This window comes from Balaenoptera ricei, chromosome 13 (assembly GCF_028023285.1).
Source record: "Balaenoptera ricei isolate mBalRic1 chromosome 13, mBalRic1.hap2, whole genome shotgun sequence".
Taxonomy (NCBI): domain Eukaryota; kingdom Metazoa; phylum Chordata; class Mammalia; order Artiodactyla; family Balaenopteridae; genus Balaenoptera; species Balaenoptera ricei.
Window position 1 is genome coordinate 8,167,695 of NC_082651.1, and position 16,825 is coordinate 8,184,519.

At 42.1% G+C, this 16,825-nt stretch overlaps 1 protein-coding gene across 2 annotated transcripts in view; it reads left to right on the plus strand.

The window, feature by feature from the left end:
• Nucleotides 1-16,825, plus strand: part of AFF3 (ALF transcription elongation factor 3) — a 562,822-nt gene that overhangs the window by 258,064 nt on the left and 287,933 nt on the right. For both annotated transcript variants that reach the window (XM_059942557.1, XM_059942558.1), the window contains exon 5: nucleotides 6,961-7,008. In XM_059942557.1, the coding sequence (XP_059798540.1) occupies nucleotides 6,961-7,008 (48 nt within the window). The remainder of the gene's footprint in view (nucleotides 1-6,960; nucleotides 7,009-16,825) is intronic.

The window sequence follows — 16,825 nt, forward strand, 5'->3', positions numbered from 1 at the left end:
CCACTTCAGTAGCTATTTCATGTGTGCTTGAAAAATTGGGGTTTCCTCATAATAGTCTAAGTTCGTTATATCTTTCAGTTTGTCCTTATTTAATTTTATTTTCAAGTCCTCTATCCCTCTTATTTAGTTGGGATCTTGTTTTGGTATCCTTTGTCTAATAGGAAAAATAGGGGTGGATTAAAGATGTTCAACCATAATAATTCTATTTTTTTCCTTTTTCTTAACATACCTTATTTTGATGCTCTATTAATGCCCTATTTTTTCCTCATTCTGTGTTGTGCTCTCCAATTCATTTTTTTTTTTTTTTTGCTATGAACTGTCCTTTAGTTGAAAATAATATCACCACTCTCTGCTGTCATTTTGTTTGCATTCTTATGATATACTTTTATACACCTTTCCTTATTTATTTATTTATTTATTTATTTATTTATTTATTTATTTATTTATCTCAGTGTATAAATGTCTAAGCGATGGTGACAGTAATTCTGAGGGAAAAAACTGGATGTGAGCAACAGAGCAACAGGTGAACCAGTTGGCTGAGCACATTCGGGAGATCAGGCGGGGGGACCCAGCAGGGATGAGGCCAGTCTCCAGCTCCGGCGAGGCGATCGGGAGCAGCGTGTAGCCTCTAAAGGGGAAGTGGGCACTTCCCTGGCGGTCCAGGGGTTAAGACTCTGCACTTCCAATGCGGGGGGCACTGGTTCAATCCCTGGTTGGGGAGCTAAGATCCCACATGCTGGTGAGTGTGGCGCAAAAAAAAAAAAAAAAGCTATGTAGGCATGATCATTCCTAAAACAAACAGCACTTGTTAAAAAAAAAAAAAAAGAAAGAAAGAAAAGAAAAGAAGGGGGAAGAGTTAGGTGGTCATAAGACTTGCTGAAGAGAGAACTGGCTGGCACTCTCCTGACCTCAGGTGACCCTGGCCTCAGGTGAGGCTGGCGCCACAGTCAGTGGATGGAGCTTCACGTAGACTTGCGATAATCCCTGGATTCAAGCTTAGATCCTCGCCCAGTGCTTTGGTGGCACTGATGGGACACCTAATTTCTTTGTACCTCAATTTTTCTCTATATCAGAAATAGTAAGACTTATTTAAAAATACTTCTGTGGAAGTATTCAAGAGTGTGCATGTGATAAACAATGTCTAAATGTTTGAGGACCTTTCGAGTGCTTGCAGACAAACAAGGGTACTGTGACTTTAAAACAGTATTATTTTAGAATGAAAGTTCCGCCCTCAATGTGTCTGATGAAGAGTTAAACTATTTTTGAAAATAGGATATGTGCAGCTTCATCTCCTCCGTAGTGAAATGAGATTTCCCACTGATTGGATCGAGCCTTTTCTCCTTAAGCTTGGCTGGCTTCTTCCAGTGCTGTGTGCGTGGCATGGTAATTAGGGGCTTAGGTTCTCAGTGATAGGTTGCTCCTGGCTATTTCTTGAGCTATACTTACCCACAGCTCCGTTCCTCACACTGCGCTGGCAGAGCGTGTGGTGTGTATTTTTAAGTGGTAAGATTTGAGGAAAGCAGTTCCATGGAGAAAGGAACGTGATCGACAAGGCTTGTAGAGAAGGAGAATCAGCTGGGGTTGCTCGCTTTTAATTGAAGTTTAGTTGGAGGTTCAATGAGGTGAGGTTGTTATGACAGATTTCAAAATGTAATGATAGGAAAAGGGGGTGGGTTCATCCAAGTCGGAGTAAATACAGCTCAGTAACCCAGCGTGAAGCAACAGCTACGAACCCTCACAAAATGCACAGTAATTAAAATTGGCGTTGCACAGCCCTCCTCAGTGGGTACCTTTCCAAGGAAAGCAATGACTTTATTGTGAAAAAATATAAACACAAATTTGGAGATGTAAATTACATGCATGTTTTAATCTTGTTCATAAACACTGAAAGCTTTTAAAATGTAAATATAATCAAAGTGCACAACTGCAGCTGAAACCAGATTTGAGAAGGATTTTGAGAAAGAAAGAAGGTGAAAGGCCCTGCAGTCTCCCCGACCCTCACACCCTGCCCATCCCAACTCTACCTACCCATCTCCCCCCCACCCCACCTTTGTGGATTCGGAAAAGAAGAGGTAGAATTCTGCCCTCCAGTTTCTGAGGACACAAATCCTTGTCTCTAATTTGTCAACATCACAGAAGAGATGGTTAGTATTAACCTTTTCTCTCCACTTCCTCTCCTGTCTTAACCCTTTTGGTCTATGCGTGTGGTGTTTGAGGTTAATGAGTATGATCCAGAGTGACTAAGCATTGGATAATTTGCAGCATGGGAACAAAGGAGGAAATTTATCCAAACACTATCCAGATTCTTCTATTTCCATACTTTAAGCCCGAGAGTGACCTCAAGTAGAGCCAGTTCTAAAGGTTAAGCTTGGAGAAATAGCATTAGATAGTAGAAAATTGACTGCAGTGGTGTTGAAGAAATGTGTGTGGGTTCTACCTTGACTGTCCTTTGCTGCCAAAAATGATTTTGGACAAGACTCTTCACTTCACTGGGCCACAGTTTCTCCATCTGTTGAAGTCATTGAATTGGGTAAAATGAGCTCTAAGGTTCCTTCCATTTCAACCTTTCTGTAATATTGTGCCTCATGGATCCACTCCAATCTAAATGGGGCCTGGGAAATTCAACCCCAATGTGGTACCCTTCCCCAGGTGGCCCCAGGAGTCAGAAATGTTCCAGACGAGGGCCAAGATTTTCCTCTGCCAAAGCTCCTCCACTCTGTAATTTAAAGCCAGGACTCCCTGAGACTTTTGTAGGAAGTCTTTTGTCCTGGCCTCAATTCTGCACATGCTCAGCTGGGCAAGGGGCCCTCCCAGGAGGGAATGACCTGATGTCTGGCCAGACCATCAAAGTTCACGGTTGGAGTTGCCATCGAGATGACCCAGTGTAATAATTCTGCATATTTCATCTACATTGATGAGGGAAGTATTTAGCAGGGCTTTTATATTCTGTTCCTCTCTCAGTGTGTTCCCTTTTCAGAGTAGGGTAGTGGAAATTTATAGGATTATGGGGAGAGATACTAAGGGCCACCCGTCATTGATATAAATCATTTCAAATGAAATTATAGCGTGGTATTCAGGGGAAGCTTAGTTTCAAGGAACCAAACATATCAAGAGTCTTTGTAGTAGGTTGTGAACCTGGGTGAGTCCACAGAGAGCATGAAGTCAGGTTTTCCTTGATTGATTGTTTTAAGGTGGAAAATAAAAAGTACATTGAGAATTTAACATCTGCTCTCCCAATATATTACATGGTAGGAAGGGGTTGGGATTTGGAAGTAGGGTAAGAGAAATGGTTGTGGGTATGAAGATGCGTTTTCCAATTTGACCACTGATTCCCACCTGAGCTCTGAAGGAGGTCATTTCAAAGGACCATTGAGCCCTGGCCTGGCTGAGGCTTCACCACACAGCCTTTGTGATGGTTGCCTCTGGCTGCCCTGGAAAGGAAACAGGGTTTGGGCTGGTTCCAAAAAGAGCTCTCTGATCTAATTTGATTGGAGTAGCAGAATGGTGAAATTTCCAGAGCAGTCCCGGGATAAGGCATTGGGAACAGAAGTTGGGGGTGTATTAGATGTATGTTGCCAAACTGGAACTTTTGGGAAAACAGGAGAAGGGATGAATATAGGAAAGAGGAATGAAATATTAGTAAAAAGCTTTGGGTCTTCTAATCTTATCACGATATTTAACACTGTTTTTCTTGTTTTATAAGGATAGACATATATGTTATGTTCATGCATTGTTAGCAATGGTTGTGCTTTACACAATTTCGTTATTGATTTTTTTAATGATGAGACTAGAAAGGAGTAATTTATACAAAGATAATGTTCCTGTTTTAACTAAAACATCAAATAATCCATAAGGAAATAAACTTCACCTAAAAGTTCTCAAACTGTTGAATTAAAGTCCTAACTATAAAAACCAAAACTATAAAACTCGTAAAAGAACACATGGGTAAATCTTTATAACCTTGGATTTGGCAATGACTTCTTAGACACGACACCAAGAGCAAAGCAATAAAGAGAAAAATAGGTAAATTGGACTTCATCAAATTGAAAATTTTGTGCATCCATGAACACTATCAAAGAAGGTGAGAATACATTCCGAAGAATGGGTAAAAATATGTGCAAATCATGTATCTGATAAGGTCCTAGTATCCAAAATATATAAAGAACTCTTAAAACAAAACAATAAAAAGTTAACAAACCCAGTTTAAAAGTGGGCAACAGACATTTCTCCAAAGAAGATACACAAATGGCTAAAATGCACATGAAAAGATGCTCAACATCATTAGTCCTTAGGAAGATGCAGATTAAAGTCTCAACACGATACCATTTTACACCCATTAGGATGGCTATTATACAAAACACAACAAAACCAGAAAATAACAAGTGTTGGTTAAGATGTGGAGAAAGTAGAACCTTCATATGTTGCTAATAGGAATATAAAATGGTACAGCCAGTATGGAAAACAATTTGACAGTTCTTCAAAAAGCTAAGCATAGAATTGCCATATGATCCACCAATTCAACGTGTAGTTCTATACCCAAAAGACGTGAAAACAGGTATTCAAACAAAAACTTGTGTACAGATGTTTATAGAAGTGCTATCACAACAGCCAAAGTGGAAAAACCAAAATGTCCATCAACTGGATAAACAAATGTGGTCTGTCCATAACAATAGACTGTTACTCAGCCACAAAAAGGAATAGAGTACTGACATAGGTTACAACGTGGATGAACCTTGAAAACATTATCCTAAGTGAAACCAGCCAGACACAAAAGGCCACATGTTATATGATTCATTTATATGAAATATTTAGAATAGAAAAATCCATAGTAACAGAAAGTAGATTAGTGGTTACCAGGAGCTGGGGAGAGGGAGGAATGGGGACTTCCTGCTTAAGGGGCATGGGGTCTCCATTCAGGGTGGCGAAAATGTTCTTGAACTAGATAGTGGTGACATTGTGAATGTATTTAAGGCCAGTAAATTATACACTTTAAAATGGTTAAAATAGTAAAGATTATGTTTTGTGTATTTTACCACAATAAAAAAAAAAAGTTTCCAAACTATATAAACATCATAGAAACTCTGGTAATTTGACAAACAAATGAGCTCAGGTTTGCTGAGGAAATGCATATATTTCCGGCACAGCCTTTGGGACTGGGGAAAGCTTCTGGAAGAGAAAATGTACATGACCGAGGATGAGTCCTGTTTCCTGGTCCAGACTCACTGTTCTGTGGCCTGGGGCAAGTCATGTAAACTCTCTGAGCCTCAGTTGGGAGCCTTGGACAAACCTTCTGTTTCTGGGTAGGAAAAATCTCAATCACTTGTGGGACCTTTTCAAGCCTCACGCACTTGCATTCACCTTGGCCTCTTACCCGGTGCGAAGGGTGGAATATTTCTGATGGAATGCTCTACTCCCAGGAGGAGCGGGTGGGGGACACACACAAGGGTCTGGGAGTGTGAAAGTACACTTTCTGGTGGAGCCTTTGTAATACTGAGAAGTCCTGGAGCTGGTTGTGATAGCGCTCACATTCCTGGGAAGGGCAGGAGGTAGATTCATTCATTCCTTCCTGTGACGCCCACTGGCAGATATTCACACTGAAAGACACAGAGCCCCTGAGTGGGTGGAGGGTCTGCCCTAGAGGGAGGAGAGATCGTTCCAGAGTCCGTCTGTGAACGGCAGTTGTGGTGAGTGTGCTGAAGAGGAAGTAAATGCTGTGTGGATGAGTATTCCAGGGCTAGGGATGGTGCTTTGAGGAAGTCACGGTTGACCTGCCTCTGAAGGGTGACTTGGAATGAACCAGGAAAACCAGGACGGTGCAGATCAGCATTCCTGGGGGAGAGAGAACCGTGAGGAGGAAGGAGAGCAGAGTGGGCTTGGGGAAGACATCGCGAAGAAAGCCTCATGCTGGGAGGTCGTGCTGAGTCGTGGTCAATGTCATTGAATTAAAAGGCCAGGGAAGTATTTTGCTGAGACCACAGTAGGCACTTCTACCAGCAAATGCTGCTTTCACGTCCCCACAAAACTACCTCCTGTGCTCTGGGAGTGTGTTACCAGCAGTAACCACACAGCATCTCTGAAACTTAAAATGGTCCCCAGAGTTGGCTGTGACCCGAAGCCACCGTTCCTCGGAGCCTATACCATCTCCCCAGCACAGGGCAGCGTGGGTTACAGAACCAGTGGCTCTGGAGTGTGACACCCAGCCTACCCTGGGAGTGCTGGGAGAATGTGTCTCCTTTTGGTCTTTTGGGTTTTGGCCCATCACCCAGTAAACCTAGGCCCTGAGGATGGTAGAACTACCAAGAGTTTCACTTGTATTCGGCAGGACCATTGCATGTATTTGGGGGGTGGACCGGATCCATCTTTGTGGTGTAGGCCACATTTCCTTCCACACTTTGATGGAACCCAAGCTGAATGGAGCTCATACCTGCCAGTCATGGGCTGTACTCCTGGGAGCCTTCCCTGCTTAGAGTTGACGTGGTTGGAGGGCCCAGCACTGCAACTCTGGGGCCCAGCACTGCAACTCAGGACCCGGCCGCCCCGTCCACAGTGCAGCAGTGCGGGAAGGGAGGGTGGTCACAGGCTTGATTGGAGTTGTCCTCTTAAGGAAAGGAGCTTGTTACAGTGGAGGATTACTGGACTGAATGTCAATATTATGACATAGTATAGTGTGTTTCGTGTTTGGTAATTGCAATCATTGTTGCTTTTGTTGGGGTCATCCATGTACAATGCTTGGTGTCAGTCTATTTATCTCTTGTAAAAATAAAATACAGTGTGTGTGTGTGTGTGTGTGTGTGTGTGTGTGTGTGTGAAAAAAAAAGGAAAGGAGCTTATCTGTAAGTCCTACTTTAGGCAAGGCCCCCTGTCCAAACTCTATTAAATTTGGAAGCTTATGTGTCATTTCTTCTCTGTAACCATAAGTCTGTTCTATCTGGCTTAATGTTTTTTCCCCTTTGCTTGCAGGAGAGTAGATCTGGAGAAACCAACAGCTGTGTTGAAGAAATAATTCGGGTAAGGATATTCTTTTACAAATCTTACCAACTGGTTGACATAGATTCCAAATGGAAGGAGGTGCAGCTGCAGTGTCAAAGCGAGCCCATTGTTCATGTGTTGTTTGATCTTTACCCTTTCTGGGGGTAATCACCTAAGTTGCCTAAACAACAGTACTTTATAAAACAACTTCTAAAGCTTCCTTTAGAAACCTAGGAGCTACACCTTAATCTGGTCCCTTTGCACAGGCTGAGGTGACACTGTATTAGAGGGATCAGCTGGAAGACAGAACAACAGAGTTGAGATGAAAAATATGATTGTGTTCACATTTGGATGCCCCCATTTATCACCCTACTATTTAAAAGCATCTTTCAATAGTCTGTGCTTTCCAGTCAGGCAGGGGTTGCCTGGTTATTTTTCTCCCAAACTTAATTAGAATCAGAAGCACTCTGACGAAGAGGTGATGCTCAGCGTTGAAAATTTATTTCCATATTGTTATGCGTGTTATTATTTTGCCTGTTACTCTCTGTAAGCCTGTCCTTTTCATCACCATCATCTCACGTGCACGGCCTCCGTGAACTAGTTTCATGCGCAGATGCACTTAGGTTGGGCTGTTCTGCCATATTAGTGTTCTCCTGAGTATCCAAACTTGTAATCAGGATGTCCTCTTCAACCTATATTTTGTCTTCAATCATATTTTTCATCGGAATAACCTAATAATTTATAGCTCTCAGAAAGCTGATATTACACTGGGCAAAACACCAAGGCGAATCAGACCAGATGGTGTGGCAATTCTCTATAAAGAAAAAGAAAAACTTTATTTTAATAGGTTTTTAACTTTTGGGCATCCTACACACTTTTTCTTGAATTGCTAGTGAATTACAGTAATATGGTTATGTGGTTTAAAATTTTACATTAACCATCAAATTGTTTTCAGCGGAAGGATTTTTATTTCTTCCTGGAAAGCATTATTTCATAAACAAATTTTTTCACTCTCAAATTGATTAAAATAATTCATTGAAGTTTGATTTGATGAATTCATAATGATTTTTGTTTTTCTGGCAGAGATTTATATAGAAAACAGTTGTCAAAGTGTGGTAGCTTCATTTCTGGCATTTAAGTATATGTTGAATAAAATACGTGTTGTATTTTACATCTAAATGATGTCTATCTTGGGGCCTTGTTTCAGGTTAAACACAGGTAGTGTAAAATGCAGATGTACTTTTCCTATTTTTCTCTTTTAACATACTTTGATGTTTGGGGTCCCAGTATTCAGTGTTCAAGCCATCTTCCTTTGATTGGTTTTGGTGTTTATATCTGCAAAATGATAATACCACAACACACCAATCCCCTCTTTGGTTTCTCTGTTTATGTTTAAAAAATCCTACCCCTTCTCATCCTTTCTTATCTTTTCTGAGGATATGGAAGAACTCTGTTACTTGACCTTTCTGTTCTATATTCTAAGCAGGGCTTGAAGTTTATAAAGAGTTTGAGTATTTCTCATACCAAAACGATATACTTTAGAGAAGCAGTCCACAACTTTTTCGGCACCAGGGACTGGTTTTGTGGACGACATTTTTCCATGGGGGTGGGGAGGATGGTTTCAGGATGATTCAATCGCATTACATTTATTGTACACTTTATTTCTATTATTATTACACAGTAATATATAATGAAATAATTATACAACTCACCGTAATGCTGACAGGAGGCGGAGCTCAGGCGGTAACGCGAGCGATGGGGAGCGGCTGTAAATACAGATGAAGCTTCGCTCGCTCACCCGCCGCTCACCTCCTGCTATGTGGCCCGGTTCCTAACAGCCACGGAGCGGTGCCAGTCTGTGGCCCGGGGGTTGGGGACCCCTGCTTTAGATAGTGCAAAATTCACTTCAAAGAAAACTGAATGCTGTAGTCAAGAGTTTAAAGCATTATTTATTTTTTTCTTAAGAGAGCTGATGAGAGCCTGGCACCCCGGCCCCACTCTCCTACCTTCCCACGATACTGACCCCTAATCCATCACACCACGGGTGCCGCCCCTGCCCGCCTTGAATCAGGCGTGGAGCAAGAGGGAAAGCCTGGACCAATGAGAGAATTGATTTATGTGTACGTGCAGGGTCAAGGGTAGGGGGGATGCTGCCTTCATCGGAAGACAGCTGAGCTCTGAGTTCCACACTTCCCAGAGCTTGTGAGGAGTGTTCCAAAGAGGAGATGGTATAGACTGGGAAGTGATGGTGGTGCTGGTGCTGTCGTGTGAGCATCTTTCTCTCCCCTCACCTGGCAGTCTCAGGTGTTCGTAGTGGTCTAACTTCAGGAGCTCCTAGAGGATCATGTGTGTGTTCCCAGTTTTGCCTGGAATGTTTTTCTGGCTGTCACCTGCCCCTCACACCAGGCAGCCCCAGGATCGTCTTCCCCTCTTATCCTAAGCATCTCCTCTCCTGCAAACACAAGCGCAGGGCGCCTTCTCAGTTACAGCCTGTTGGATTTGTTGTGTATCTGTCACACATCAGTATTCTTCCCACACGGTGGCCCTAATGTTTGGAATTTTAGAATTCACGATTTTGTGGAATGAATAAATAAATGAGTGAGTGAGTAAAAGAATCCTCCAAAGGAGAATGATGAGTATCATTGTGATGGTTCACAGATTCCCTTTGCTATAAATCACGGACAAGATGTATTGGCTTTTTGAATGCTCGGTTCCTGTGAATCATCTTTGTGGAGCCCAATTTTCCTTACCAGTGGTCTCTCCCCTTGGAATCAGCTCAGGTGAACCTGATGTCGTCAAGGTCACCAGAGGTACTTGCTACTTGCAGCCATCTCGTTTTAAAAAGGCTCTCTCTTGTTGTGGAGGAAGATCAGGGTCATGAAAAATACCTTAAAATAATGAAAATGGAGATGGTCGTTGGACAAGTGTTTGTATGCCCTTTCCATGTGGGAGGTACTGGAAACAGCGGTGGGTCAGAGAGACATGACCCCTGGCCCTGTGGGAACTGACGATGTGCTGGAAGAGATAGATACTAAGTTGTTTTTTTTTTAATCTCATAGATAAATGTATAATGTGAATTGTGGTAAATACTCAGGGTTTTATGAGCGCTTACTGTAGGGTACATTACTGAATTTGGGGTCAAGAACTACTTCCCTGAGGAAGCAGCCTTTGAACTAAGAGCTGGAGGGTGAGTAGGAAAGCAACCTAAGGAAAATGGTGAAGATTCCAAGCAGAGGGAATGAAGAGCTCGGCTTGTTAAAGACCCGGGAAGGAAAGAGAAGGCCCGCGTGGCTGGAGAGCAGGTGGGAAAAGCCAGGCAGGAGAGGCCAGTCGTGTTGTGCTTTCCCAGCCACATTCAACAGGCTCTAAGCACAGGGGAGCCGGTGAAGGATTGGAGCTGGGCGTGATGTGATCAGATTGGCAGTGTAGATGCACCGTTCTGGCTGCTGTGAGGAGTGGCTTGAGGGGAAGAAGGAAGAGGAATGGGAGGCTGATGCAGGTTCCAAGTGAGGGATGCTTGGTGGAGACGTGGGAAGATGGAGGGAGATGCTGTGCTGGGTGGGGGAGAAGAGGACATCCTCTGTTAATTTTTAGACGTGCTGAGTTTGAGGTGCCTTTGTGATGTTCAAGTAGACGAGGGGAATGTAGAGAAACTCAGAACCAGAGGTCTGAGCTGCAGGCCAGCATTTTGGATGAATTAGCACATTGGTAGTAAAACCATGGAAATGGGTACATTTGCCTGGAGAGGGACTTGAGGCCAAGAAGCAATGAGAGCCTAAATTCCACCATTTCAGGGGCAGGGAAGAGAGGAATATCCACTGGCAAACGAACATGAGAGGGAGTGACTAGAGAAAATTGTGACCGTGAAAAGTCACAGAATCCAAGGAAAGAGAGTTTCCATTCAACAGGGCACAGAATTCCTGAGAGGACACAAAAAGATGAGGATCAAAAGCCACCCAATGGATTGGACAACAAAAAGGTCATTGGTGACCTTATGGAGAGCTGTTTCTGTGGAGGAGAGGGGGGCAGGGTCCAGACTGGAGAAAACTGAGAGGATGGAGTCTCTGAGTTTAGAGACCTCTTGTGAGGAGAGGCTGTGGTTTTCATTCCATTTATTTCCATTCCATTTATTTCCATTCCATTTATTTCCTACACAGTCACGACCACCAGTGAGGATAGGCTAACATTTATTGAGCACTTACTATATCTGGGACACTCTTCCAAGCTTCTTGCATGTGTTTTCTCATTGGACCATCACAACTGCCTTCTGTGTAGTTGGGAACTATTATCATCCCCATTTTACAGAGGAAGAAACTGAGGCGAGGGGAGGTTAAACACAACTGGCCAAGGGCACACAGCTACCACATGGTAGAGCTGGGATTTTAACCAGCACCGTCTGGGACCAGCACCCCCTCTCTCTTACCTGCTGTGCTGTCTTATTAAAGGAAGAAGCCCCCCCGCCAGCTCATTCATGAAACCACTCAGGCATTTTGCTGTGAAAGGGAGGTTTCCGGTTCCCATGTGTGTATGATCTGAAAGTGCCCGATCACACGTGTGTGCACTTGAACTCACGGAGGTTTTATGGCCGTCAGCAATCTCACCACCTTTGAACTTCTTTTTCCTCCCCCCTCTCATTTTTGCCGAGGTGACTGTTTTCAGGTCATTTGAATATTACATTATGTTCTCCAGTATAATTATTTTTTATCCTCACTCAGAGAATTTCAATCCTGGGACCTAGTAAATCTGTGTATTACTGCAAAATTCATTTAGGAGATGGGCACCAAGGGCTGGGAGCCCTCATCGCTGACATATGTTTGTAACACAGTTTTCTAAGCTACACTGTATTTCATCCCTAAAGGCTCCAGTGCTGTAATACTTAGGTGCTTTTCCTAGCATTATCCATTAACGTAGAATGGCATTAACATTTGTTCAGCAAATAAAATCCGTTTACAACTTAATGGGGTTGTACAGGGCTGGAATCTAGAATGCACAGATTTTATGCCACACGGCTCTAGATGGCGTTTATTGCCGGGCACTCCTCATAACGTAGGGAGCCTTTGTCATAAGAGACCAGTGTTTGAGATCTGGTTTGGATTTAAAGGATGAATTTAGAGACAATCTCAGTGCAACATCTGAGCAGATTATCTTCTTGGCTTTCATCTTTAGTCACTAATTTAATTCCAATTTCCTGTGAGATATTCATGGCGAATATTTACGTAGAGTTGCCCTTCTGTTGACATGAAAGGAGTACCTGGGACTTGTTTAAATTCTGGAGACCCAAACCAATTTCCTGACGCTATAACTGAACAGATATCCAGCAGACAGAGGGAACTCCTTTTCCTTGGTTTTCTAGAAACTAAGGAGCCTCCTAGGCAAGATTTCCAGTTGTGATGCTGGGAGATCTGTGAGCGAGGAGAGAGTTGAGATTACCATCACATGCAACGCACATCATCATGGCCCCCTCACGTGTTCAGACCCTGGATGGTGAGCCAAGAGAAGCCTTGTGCTTAAATGTCTACATGCTCCGTAACCCACATGAAAATATATTAGCCACTCGGAGAAAATAGAGAACAAAGGGACAACTTGTTTTAAGTGATCTGTTTGGGTCGTTCGCAGAGCTGGACCTAGGTCAAATCTCCCGTTTCAGACCAGACAGGCGTTTCCTGCCTCATGTTGTGTGTTTTTTTGTTTTTTTTTTAATAAATTATCTCATTTGTTTCAAGTAGTAAAGATTTTATTCATGACAAAATGAAGCCCACAAATGGCAAAATCAATCCGCGTATAAATGTAGAGGAGCCCGTTTATATATCCCATTACTTGTCATAATAAAATCGAATCAAAGCAAAAGTAAACCTCCTGGAGGTCTAGAGAAATTCACCAAGCAAAAGCTACATGTTTTATCCAAGATAAATGAGTTTCACTTGGTAGTGTTTTGTTTTGATTTTTCTTTTTGCAGTTGGCCACTTGGATGGATAGAGACAGCAGTAACACAATTTATATCTTATTTTACATCTGTAGGTGCATTTTTACTAGATGTTATTATATTTGTCCTTTTGGCTGAAACCAAAAGCCCTACTTAAATGACTCCATTTCTCTGCCAGGGGCATCCTGGTGCCTGTAAGGGGTATGCAGCAGCTTGCTGCTTGTTTCAGGGCCATTTGGCTACACTTTGTAGGCTTTGTGATGACTCTGGAGGTGTCCAGTTTCTAACAGAGGTGGGACGAGAATACTCTAATTCAGAATCTGTTCCGAGCCCAGAGGATTTGGGGTGATGGCCAAAGGGACCGTGAAGGTCTGGAAGTTCCCATTGGGAGTGAATGGCTTTGCCTTTCTGTTTTTACCTGTCTCCTTCTGATGCACACGGTTAGACATCACAGAGGCATTTACAGAACCAGGGGTGTGGAAGACCAAGGGGATGTTAGCAGCCCAAGCAGCATATATTCTGTGGGAATATACTCTCTGCCCTCATAGTCAAGGGTGAGTTCTGATACCGCAGTCAATATCTTTGCATGGGTGTTTGTCAATATCTTACTGTGAAGGTGGGGACTGGAAGACAAGAGGAGGTCCACACATAGTGTTAACAACAGCTGGATGCCACAGGCCGTCACGGAGCTCACGGTGCCATGTACCTCCTACTGTGCCCAGGCTGGGACAAGGGAAGCATGTCAGTAGCCAGACTGCACCATGGCCGGGGTTTCCAGCAAGGTCAAAGGCACACCTTCCCCACTTCTCGTGAAGAAACTTGGAGAACTTCAGCACTACATTAGAGGACTGAGGCATTAAATATACTTGATTTTTAAAGTTTTCTGTTGCTCTAGCCTTGCAAGGCACATCCACCGAGCAAAGAGATAGTGAGGCTGGGCTCAAGACAGAGTCAGATTCTTGGAGGTCCTCTGCAGAGCCACACGTGCTCTGGCCCCAGTGGTGTTCCAGCCTCATCTCTCACCCCTGCTCACCTCTCACTCTGTACATGGCTTCTGCAGGAGCGGCACCACAGCTCTCTCCCTCACCTCCGGGCTTCACTCATGCTCTTCCCTAACCCCAGAGCACGCTCTGTCTGCCCCTGACCCCGAACACCTTACTGTTTCTTGCATATCTTACAAGCCTCACTTAAGATGTCACTCCCTCCAGGAAGCCTTCCTGATTGCCAGAGTCTGAGTTAGATGCTCTTGTTCTGTATTCCCCCCCCCCAAGTACCCTTTACTTTTATCATAGCACTTATTGTACTGAGTCATAATTGTCTTTCTTAAGCCCCATTAGGCTCTTACCATCCATCTCCAGGAGCTATCAAACTGCCTGGCATGTAATGGGTGTTTAATTAATGCTGAATAAATGGATGAGGAATAATGAATGAATGCCTTTGACCTTTTGCTCAGTGTCTGTTTTTCCTCTCTACCTTGTTGTCCTTCCAATCCTCCAACAAAAAAAGATTGAGGTGCTGTCCCCCTGAAACATAAGCTCTCCAAGGACGGCCAAGATTGTTGGGTTACCTGGGAGCACTAGAACATTCTACATTTCGCACAAATTCAAGAGAGATGAGAGTTCACCTAATAACTCCTGAGGGTTGGAAGTGAAAAGGCATTCCCAGCTACTGCTGGTATCCACGCCAGAAAAGCTCAGACCTTTTGTATCTGCCACTTGTAGTCTGATTATCTTTCATGAAACTGAGTTTTCCATTTTGATAGCTAATGAATGTGATGTACAAGTTGAAGAAATCAAGATAATAAATTTGCAGGGATAATTTGGTTAATCACCATATTGCTGCTCGTGTAATCGAGGGAGGGAAGTCAAAGCTATTTCCACTGCTAATATGCTCCATGTAAAGTAGTTCTTGGAACAATTACCCAAAGTTATCAACTCAAGACATACATTTTTAAATTGTACTTATTATCATGAAAACCACACACGGTGTTCTCTTTTTTCAAATGGAGGGTTGTGAAATTACACAGATTTGCTGCAAATTACTATTGTACACATACAGGAAAGTTAAAAATAATTTCTAAGATCAAAAATGATAATTTGAGGATTGACAAGATACAGGCCTTGAAAAATTAGAACATCTATCTAGATATTAATCATATCTTTTAAGTAAGACATAATTATCTGTAGTTCTTACACTTATAATTATTTAGATCATTATAATGGAAAAAACTTAGAAACCTGATTATTCTTTTGCCATTTCATTTATATGCTGTTTTATAAATTCTGATATATTTGGTTTATAGTTATGCAGTTTGTATGTTTTTAATGGTTGTTGGATGCAATGAGATGTAAGTATTTTAAAAATGTAGGGGTTGAAACTCAGGACATTTTTTATGACTTTTAGAACATGTGCCCGTATTTATCTACAGGTGGTTTTGTTCTGATTTTGAAAGCTGTCCACACACAAAGCCCGCAATTTCAGAATGGGTAATCCAGTTTTGGCATTCTTTAGGCTCCTAAATTAACTGTTTTTTGCACATGAGGCATTTCCCCATTTGCACATGGCTCCATTCCTGGGCCCACGTGTAGCCCAGAAGTTCTGGAGAATCGCTATGCTTGGCCTGCTTCCTGAACACCTTTAGTTCTGCTGATAAATTAGGAAATGTGTACACCTCTTCCTGTCTCTCCAGATACAGTAGTCCTCTTTTATCCAAAGTTGCAGTTACCCATGGTCAACTGAGGTCTGAAAATGTTAAATAGAAAATTCCAGAAATAATTCATAAGTTTTAAATCATATGCTATTCTGAGCAGAGTGATGAAATCTTGTGCCATCTTGCTCCATCCCACCTGGGATGTGAACCATCTCTTTGTCCAGCGTATCCCATGCATCTCGGTATCTATCTCGGTACTGTGTTCAAGTGGCTCTTATTTTACTTAATAATGGCCCCAAAGTGCAAGAGTAGTGATGCCGGCAGTTCTGCTATTCTCTGACTGTGCCTAATTTATAAACTAAACTTTATCCTAGGTATGTATATATAGGAAAAAACAATGTGTATAGGGTTTGGTGCTACTTGTGGTTTCAGGCACCCACTGGGGGTCTTAGAACATATACCCCATGGATAAGGGGGGATTGCAGTATTGGGCTGGAAAATAATGTCATATCCTGACACTAGCTGATTTATTTATTACAGCTTCTCCCTCTCTCTTTCCTCCCACTAAAAAGGTGTACCTATTTATGCAAAAGTATATCTTTCTCTCTCCCCTGAATTTCCTAAAAAGTTACAGGCGTTGTAACCCATGGACAGTTTCCTGTTTATTATTACAACTTTTTCATTACAATGTTTTCATTTTAATGCCTTATTTTTTATTGTAATCCTAAATAATGAGAGGTCTGTGGTTCTGTAGAATTAAAAATACTAAAAATTTTATATTCTACACCTTTTTTTAAAAAGAAAGTATTTTTCTATGAACATTGATTAGGCTTCTGAAACGTGATTAAAAATCCTAAGATCAGCATGCTTATTATTGACATATTATGCATTAATTTAAAACTCTATGCCTCAGCTACTTGTAAATATCTTTTTAGTAATCTCAAATATAGATTTATTTTTGCATATAAAGTACATATTTTCTAAAAATCACCCTGGGATTCTATATTAATTTAACAGTATCGATATATTTATATCTGCATACTTACTTTACGAATCATTTTAGCCTTCCCTTCTCTGGCAATAACTTGTGATCTCACAGTATTTTTGGTCAGTTTTTAAACATATTTTTGAATTCAGTTTAACAGTGTCTATCTGGGTGGGGGAGAGGGAATGATAGGCTTTTATTTATTTTTCTTATTTTTTTGCAATTTTGGAAGATATTTTATTTTATATAATTAAAGAGTACTTTTTTTGGTAAACATACTATTTTTAATAAAATATAA